Source organism: Symphodus melops (assembly GCF_947650265.1).
Source record: "Symphodus melops genome assembly, chromosome: 15".
In the NCBI taxonomy this organism is placed as follows: Eukaryota; Metazoa; Chordata; class Actinopteri; order Labriformes; family Labridae; genus Symphodus; species Symphodus melops.
The window spans coordinates 14,320,882-14,330,323 of record NC_136705.1 but is presented as its reverse complement, the minus strand read 5'-3'; the positions used below and the strand labels follow the sequence as shown (position 1 = coordinate 14,330,323).

The 9,442-nt window shown below is 36.4% G+C and overlaps 1 protein-coding gene across 4 annotated transcripts in view; it reads right to left on the bottom strand.

Moving 5' to 3' along the window:
* Window positions 1-3,740: 3,740 nt before the first annotated feature.
* kcnh1a (potassium voltage-gated channel, subfamily H (eag-related), member 1a) overlaps window positions 3,741-9,442 on the bottom strand; it is a 37,610-nt gene continuing 31,908 nt past the window's right edge. For all 4 annotated transcript variants that reach the window (XM_079362879.1, XM_079362880.1, XM_079362881.1 and 1 more), the window contains one exon: window positions 3,741-6,594. In XM_079362879.1, coding sequence (XP_079219005.1) covers window positions 5,725-6,594 — 870 coding nt within the window. In that variant the 3' untranslated portion in view covers window positions 3,741-5,724. The remainder of the gene's footprint in view (window positions 6,595-9,442) is intronic.

Genomic DNA, 9,442 nt, shown 5'->3' with positions numbered 1-9,442 from the left:
ATTGTAAAACATTACAGTTTAAACAACTTCCCACATGAGAGAATCAACGGAAACAGACTCAATTACCTCTTATGAGTACTTCCAATTCTGCCATTCAAATGTGTCAATGGTGAAGTGAATCAAAGGCTGACAATATTTCACCACAAGTATTTAAAAAAAAAAATATATATATATATATATATATATAATGCATTGTTGTTGTTCTTCCTGTTAATTAGATTAAATACATTTAAACAGTTGTGATGAAACTGTTGGTGTTTTGCATGGTTGACAACATAACTACCTGACTTCCGGTTATTTGAGTTTAAGTGACATTTTGAGCTGTCTTGTGATATTTTAAACAAAGGCTCACATTTCTCACCAGTTTGTTTTCCTAAACAGTCAAAATAATGAAATCACTTTCTACAAGAAAATATTTGAAAACAAATTGACTTGTTGTCAATAGTTAAATTATTTTATAGTCTTATGTTAGATTTGAATTAATTTTGGACATTTGGGGTCATTTTAACTTCACTCAGCAAAGAAGCTGAAGAGGTGGAAATGGCAAGCTTAATTGTTATTGTTTGTCAGTCATAAGTTGAATCATGTTTTCATCTCAGTATGGGGAAAAAAAGTAATGATGTAGGATGTAAAATAACATAAAACCAAAATGTATATTCCCCCTAATATGTTTTTAGGTTAAAATACTGACAGTTGGTTTCTTTTGTCCTGCGGTGCTACAAAGGAATTCACAAAAAAAAGTACATTGTGAGATCTTGAAGAACCTCTGATCCTCTATTTTATAAAATGTAAAAAAAATAAAAGAAGCCATACCCAGGATACAGTAATTAAAAGTAATCTAATCCTTTGCATAAAACAGATTATCAGTGATGTTGTAGTTGACCAAAATAACGACTACCAGGGGAGGGAAATGATATTCCAGTTATAAATAAAACCTTAAATTGATTTTTTTTAAAAAGAAGAAAGCTAGCTCAGATGTTGTGATTTATTAATAATTTGAACGAGTGTCTGAGTAGCTGTCAGCTAATAAACCAAAATATGTCACTCATCAGTGAATGTGTTTACATTGACTTGAGTATCTTGGTTCAAGATATGATGGTTACATGCACAAACACAAAAAATGGTGATTCAAAAATTCAAAAGTGTGATTCTCAAGTTGATGTAAACATCCTGGCTATGTTTCTGCACGATGAACTCAATGACCTCACGCAGCAGGTTGAGAAGACAAGCGACTGTCATGTAATGTCATTGAAATTTTAAAGACCACCAAGTTTACATGAAAACTTTCTACAATAACATAACTTTTACATCTTTCAGTAGGATTCCTCAGTGAAACTATCGGCTGTCTTTTCAGCCTCTTAGATCCGAACTCTTCTCTCTACCCAGCAGAAGCTTCACGAATTCTCTGTGATACAGAAGCAGTAGCAAAATGACTTTCAGGGTTTTCCCTTTCTCTAAGATCAGAATTTTCTTTGCAAAAACCGACCCATAAAGCCCCTCAAATACTGACTTTACATCAGAGGAGATCTCACTTCCTTCATGACATACTCGTTTATTTTTAGTGAGTTGAATTTTTGATGGGAAAGAATGTGTTATAGAAAAAAAACCTTTTCACCCTCAGCTGTGTCCATCTTGGCTTGTCTGGGTAAGAGAGAAGGCATGTTGGGAACATAAAGTATCTGTATGAATAATAAATAATATAGAATAATGGTAAGTTTTGTACATTAAAGAATCATTTCACTGTATACTAAGGATAGATTCAGGAAGACGAAGAAGGCTTGTGCTTGAACTGAAATTAAACACTGGGTTCTGTTCTGGTGTTTTGACAATTAGAAGGACATATTCAGCTCATTAAAAATACTCTATGATTTAGAGTGACGAGTTTTAATGATGTGGCAATTTGAGGGGAACCTCATTTTTACAGTATTGAACAGAAATACAAGTAATGATCTTTATTATGGAATCAGGCTTCTCAATACCAATTTGTCAAACATTGGGAGGTTGTGAGAAATGCAAATAAAAACCATTGTGATGATGATTTGCAGAACATTGAAGCTCCATATTTAATTGAAACGACATGTAAAAAATCACATGCCTTTTTGTATTTAATGGCAGCAACACATTTAAAAACAGGTCGCGACAGGGTCAGGTTGACCACTTTTTGATTTTAACAACGTGCAAGTGTTTCGGAAACTGAGGATACCACTTTCTGTAATTGTGAAAGTGGGATGGGTTTTATTTTTCTTAACCTAGGATTTCCACATTTTAACAGTTCAGGGCCTTCTTTTTAATGTGTGGGACTGAAGAAAGGTCAGTATATAACCCTGTTTCTTTTACTCTAGAGCCATGCTGTTGTAGAATGTGTTTGGGATTGTCTTGATGAAATAAGCGAGGCCCTCACTGAAAAAGAAGTTGTGTATTCAGTATTAACGATGCCTTCAGAAACATGCAGGTTACCCATGCCATGTGCACGAATGCACCCGCTTACACTTAATGATGCTGGCTTTTGAATCACATGCTTGTAACAACACACTGTTTAGCTCCCAGGGGCTATTTTTTCGTATTTAAACAGGGAAATGTTCCGATCTACAAGATCCTTCTCAGGCCCTCTCCTCTTTTAACCAGTGATTGGGTATCCAGGATTTCCAATCAGAAAGTAAGCGTTGATTTGTCTGAACTCAGGACAGTTTATCATTTTGCCTTTGTGAATTTCAAAAAGGCCTGGACCCAGAGAAGGTGGTACGTTCTGGATCAGGTTTATATGTGGGTTCAAGCTAGCTTTTGTGAATGCAGTGATGAACTGTGTTCACAGGCAATGGTTTTTGGAAGTGTTCCTGAGCTCCTGCAGTGGTGCCCACGACAATGTCCAGGGCAGTCCAAGGACCCAAAGATCATCGCCACACAATATAACTTTTTTTTTTTTTTTTGCTTTGTCCCCTGAGTAAAAACATTTCCTTGGACTCTCTAAATCTTTTAATAGTATATTATGTATATTATATGGTTTATGCTTTTGTTTTATGTTATACAACATTACTGTTAAAGTGATGTCATTTTCAAATTGCCAGTTCAATTCATGATATTTATGACCCTTTAAGCTTTTGGCTTCATCATGAATGTCAAGGAGGCCTAATGCTTGGACCAAGTCTTCCAACCGCTGTGTCGGCATCTGAAGTAGTAACAGAGGCATAACAGTAAGCCAGACGCAAGATGAAATTACTGTAAGAATGCAGAGCCAGAAGAGCCATCTTTACTTTAGCAAGACTCAGCCTCCCTTGGTAAGTCCTTTTATACCCAAGCATATCACTGACCAGTAACCAGTTAACCTTTTTTAACTTTAACATATTCCATTTGTTATTATTTCTTATTCATAAGCACTACAACTGTTTAAGTTTTTTTGTTGCCACTGTCCCTATTTTTAAACACGTAGCCATCAAATTAAAGTTGGAAATATACAATTCCAAAAACAAGGACATTTCTCAGATGGGACATTTGGAATGCTGTCTTTGTGCTAGTTTCAATCAACCCTCTGCAAATAGTCACTGTCGATTTTAATATAATTTCAAACAATGTGCCAACTTTGTAGACAATTGGATCGTAGATCATTTTATGATCTGGAATATGCATAAAATCATCATGTGATTTTTTTTCTTAAATAAAAAACAAAACTTGGGTATAGTAAAACATAGTGCCACAATTAAGGAAATCTTCACAATGCTTCTTTTTTTCAAACCAACTGTGAAAAGGATAAGGATAATCTTTATTGATCCCCAATGGGGAAAATGTGGGTGTCACAACAGCTCAAAAGAAACAGTAAAACAGGGAATAAGGGGAACAGGGAACACTTCCAACTCAGTGAAGAATATTTGTAAGTGAAATATTAAGAATAAAATCAGTGAAGACTTCAATTTCTGCAAAAAACAATATCAAAATTAATCAATTTAATGTTTTAAAGATAAGTAAGATACTTACTTAGGTATTGATTCATCATAAATATCATGAAGAATTAATAAAGACTGCAATCATCTAGCTTTGTCTTCAATACCTGAAATCTACATCAACTCTGTGATCTATAAAATATGCATGATTATTGCTAATTATCAAAAGTCATGGTTCTGTTTAACTGGAAGTTGGAGGCATATTTTTCTGTAAATTAGAAGTTGTTTTATCAACCAATTTTAGAGTTTTTTCAGACAAAAAGCTTGAGCACACTTACTCTGTTCTCATTCTCTGCTCCCTGATCGTCCTGACCCGTCTACTTATATCTGCTCATTGCTTTTCATAATACAACACTGATACATTCATTTACACAGATTCATTTTTGGTAAACAATCTCATTTAGGAAGCTAATGTGCTCGAGTTGATCTGTGAGTGTACATTTGGTTACAGAAAAATCTTTAAAAAAACAAACACATTTTCAAAAAAATATTTTTTTTTTCTTACATTTTTGTGTAAACTGCTCTGTAAACTATTTCTTAAATACATTTGTTTTTCCTTCATGAAAAATGACTCATGATTTAAACATTTTGGTTTCCTGCTTGGTTGTCTCCCATTTCAAAAGTGCATATAGAGGAAACATTTTCACTGCAAGCAAGTAGAAATTGACTACAAATGTCAGCCACAAAACAAGGCAATCAGTTCTGAAAAAGATCACCAGCACTGGAAACCCTCGGAATCATCTTGTGTGACCAAACAACCTTCATCTTCATTCTAAGAGTTTGATCTTTGCCCTCTATTTTGTAGATATACTGTGTCAGACTTCGTAATTTGATGTTTGTTTGTTTTTTACTCTGGTGGACTGACACATTGAATCATGCATGCTTACTGATGTAACACGTAAAAAATGTACCTTAGCAGACATTAACCATAGGTTTTAGTTAATGTCTTGGTACAATAACACAAACAATCCTGGACTTCATTTTACTGTATTAAACATAAATACATTTATTTGAAAAACGTCCTATTTTTTAACCAAAGCTTAAATTGCTTGGCTCTCGTATCAACAAGCTCATCTGGCCTTGATTAATGGAAATGTTCAGCTGTGCTGAAAGATGTATTTGATTTTGATTTAAATCTGATTGTTTGGCCAGTTTTGTCTTGTGTAAAGTTCATCATGATCCTGACAGTTGATATAATAAAAGAGTGCATCAATTGATTGAGAAAATGTTTCAACAACTGCAAACACTGCCCTTTCTTACCAACACTGTGAAACAATGCTAATTACTTGCTGCCTGGCTGCAATAATCAAACACGCACTGTCTGCAATATGAGGAATACGTGTACTTTATGTGGCATGCAAAGAATCCCATACAAATGATTCAATCACAAACCAGTGGGTCATGCTATTTCTATTGGAACCTTGCAACACAGATTCAGCAGTTTAGCTGAAACTCCTAGAATCTGATGTTATAAAAAGATTTTGGACTAAAGACAAAACTGCTCAAGCAATTTTTCCATTACATTACAATGGAAAAAAATGTACAAACATAACCTATGTACAAACCTTGCATTGTCGGTTTTTATTCAGCTTCAGACACCAAGAGCTGGACTACAACCTGGCCTTTTCAGGCTTTACAAAGGTACAAACCTTTGATGAAGGTTGGCGCAACCTAAAGACAACACTGTCACCATTTGTAAATGGTGCAGCTTCAGCTATCCAAGTAAGCTTGATGTTACTGGATTCCAGCTAAGTTTGCAGTAGACGGTTCCAGATGATTCATTTATCCTTCAAGAGAAGATATCCTCTTTCTCTAGTTCAGGCGAAGCAGGTCTGGAAACATCAAAAAGAGGTTGTGGAGAGTCAGAACTAGATTTCCTCGTTTTGAGTAGGTTAAGTGCTTCTGTGAGTTGCGCCTCCAAGCCAGACACGCGAACATTCAGATTCTTGAGGTCGTCCTTCAGCTCCAGTTTGAGCTCCTGAAGCGAGGCCTGGAGAGTTTGCTCTGGGATTGGGTAGAAGGGGTGCCTGGTGTCTGGAGGCTGGACGGGGCTGCAATCGTGGGGTGTCATACGACAGTCGCCTACATTGTCCAGACGCAGATCGCTTTTGGTTATCCCGCTGTCACAAGAGTCTGTCTTCTTTAAAGGTATCTGTGATTCAAGGACCTTGGTCCGTTCAGGTAAAGTCTCCATGGATTCAGCTTTCGATACCTTATTCCAGTTATCAGTTTTGACCATGGACTCCTTGAAGCGACCCCAGCCTTTGACTTTGAGTGGTTCAGCAGCACGGCCTCCAACCAGAGAAATAGGTACTGGCACCTGCAGCTTTGACTTCTCTGAGGGAGTACAGTTGGGGGATGTTGAAGATGAGGGGGTCGAAGATGAGGGGGTTGCAGGGCTTTCTGTTACAGTGATGATGCTGGTGGTTGTAATGGCTGTGTTAGCCATTGGGACATCCACGTACATGGGGCCCTTCTCAATGTCGTGTTCGTCAAGTTCTGGTTTGTCTGTAACAAGTCGAGCCTCCTTTTGCTGTCGAAAGCGCTGGAAGAGTTTCCGTACTGGGTGATCCGGTGGCAAGTTAAGAGGGGCTTCATTTTTACGTCTCTGACGCTCCTCCTCCTCTCGTTTCACATCGCTGATCTTTCGGAATACAATCTACAAAAAAATTAAAGGTACTTATGACTAAATTATCATCATAATAATCATCAGTTTATTCTGAATAATCTAAAGTACGTGTGTTGACTGTGCATGAGCAAATAACATTGCAATTCCTCGTTTTGAGTCATTTTAGTCTCCTGAAGTCATACATAAGCAAAAAATCATCTTTAGGATCAATGAACAGGTGCATTGATCCTATAGATTGGACAGTTTGTATGAGAAGACTGTTTCAAAATCTGTCTGCTGCTTAAATGTCACTTCAAAGAGGTAATTCCCGAGACACAAAGGAAAAGTTCACATCCTGCCTGTGGCTTCAGTTGGTGAAGGCTCTCTGTTAACTTATGCACAGCATGTAAATGTTTAAGCAGCTTAAGTTCCTGTACTTTGGATTTTTTGGGCAACATGATGTCTCTTTCCAAAATAAGTCCAAATAAATCTTTGTTGTCACTGAATGTTTTCAATTTAAAAATCAGAAAAAAACAAAAGATCAAACTCCCTCCATTAAAAAAGAAGACTCTGGGAAAAGCAAGTCAATAAATCATTACTGTGCTTACACCTTAAGTGCTTCAGTCACTTTAGTCATAAGTGCTTCAGTCACTTAAAGTGTGCTTAAGTCAGCGGGAAAATAATAGAACCATTCTCACAACTACTGTATACTGTGTTTAGCTTAGCATAAGAATGGAAATGTTATTAAAAACGTGTACTTTTTTTTTTAAGGAAAATATCTTCCTGGTTTGAGCGCTAAAGATTACCAATTAGCACCTCGGCAAATATGACTTTGTTTTAATTTGTTGAGCAGAATTACATAAAATCAGTCCTACAGTTGTATTCTGGCTGATTGTTTTTTATAAAACAAATAAATAATGGCCAAGAGCAATTTAAATATACACACAAAAATAAAACAATCTTAGGGTGTTGGATTAGCTCAGTCACTACAGTAGACACTATACTGTATACACTTGGTGGACTTGTGGTTTTACCAATGAGCTAAACTGGCACTTAACATGATAATTTTTTACTTTAAACTCGTCAGAGCTTTTGGGGGTCAATACTTTCTAAATTCCAGTGAAAAATGTTATGATTTCCTGTTTCAAAAATGTGTTGCTCTGGCATTTGACTACAAATCTGACAATAGATGTATAAAGAATTAGCTTGCACTAGCTAACATGTCCCCTTTGTACATTTTTTAAAGAGCTATTCTACTCACCCACTTACACTCACCCATTTTGTATTTTGATTTACAGTTTCGGATAAGCCAATACAAGAACCCCTCTGTGAGTAAACTTTATCTGGCCAGAGGAACAGAGGCCAGCTTTAATTTAAGCATTGTTTTTATTTCCCTAATTGTTTTTAGTTGAATTACGCTTATATGTCTTATAGTACACAGTGTACAGTCAATACTATGAATTGCATTTTGCCCAGAGACCTTCTCATCCCTCAAAACAAATATTAATAATAAAGCTGGGAATAAATAAGTCCATTCAAATAATAACACACAGGAATATAAAATAATAGTTTTTTTGATCATCTAATCTTGTGTTGTTTTTGGGCATTGAAAAAAAATCATCGATCATTTTTAAAAAAGTAAGACAACATCCATTTTCACAGTCTCATTTCAACTGTTCTCAAGACTTAAACCCCTCAAGTGTCAAGCATGTGGTTTGCTTGATTTCCCAAGTAAAACCTCCCCAGCTCCATTTGAAGGCAGTGTTTGGATTCTTTTTCAATCCATCTCTAGATTTCCCTGCTGTATACATTCAGAAAGTAGGGGACCCTGGTGAATCATGATTTTAATGCAGAAGATGACATGGCTTCTTAATATGCAGGCATTTCAATCTCTCTTGCACTCTCTTGGGCAGGCTAACCTTATTATGAATGAAGTAATGACTGGTTGCGACATTTAAGTTGTTGATCACAGCTGTTAATTTCTGGATGAATAATGTAGCAGAGGCTTTAATATATGATGGCTATTTAATGCATCTGCACTTATGATTAATTTTACCCAATTTTATTAGATGTTATTTACTTCATATTTTCCAAAGGGACAGTGTGTTCTTTTTGTATAGTGGGACGTTACAGTATATTGACTCCAGAATCATATTCAGTTGTTTTACTAAGCTAGCTGGTTCCTCCTGCTTTTAGTCTTTGTGCTAAGCTGTGCTAGCCTATTTCAGTGCAAAACATTAGAGGTGTGATTTTTCTTCAATCTAAATCTCAACAAGTTGCTAAAAAATAATCAGCATTTCCTCCTCAGGAACATGACCCTAGCACAACAAACCCTCAGACTTGCCTTACTACCACAGGAGTCTTTTCTAAATGAAGTTCAAGAGACTTTATTTTACAAGACAGGTGGGCAGACGACTTAGTAAAGTAATATAACAGGGATCTCTTAAAGGGATACTTCACCCACTAAAACAAAATTGGGTCTGTATTAAAAGTGGGTCATATATTTCGTAGAAATATGAAATCAATTTTGACGTTGGTGCCTTCTTGACCAAGAAAAGGCAAAAAGTTTCCTTTAGGCTCATGTCGATTAAAGACAACAACTCCCAGAATGCACAGCACTGCAGGCCCCTCCCAATGAAGCTTGGGTGCTCTATTTCCAGTCTACAACACATACGGCCGTTTCCTCAAAAGATTCTGAGATTTTTCCTCATGGAATTGGCATCTTAGAAATTTCTTGCAGCAATGGACTCTATGTCTATGTCCATAGGCAAACAGTGACAGCACCGACACAACCAGCTCGAGCTGGCCCAGACTCCTTAAATCGCGGCTCGTAGAGATAGCAACGAACATCCAAATCAAGCACAATACCTTAAAAATCAGCTTCATCCATATCAGTTTG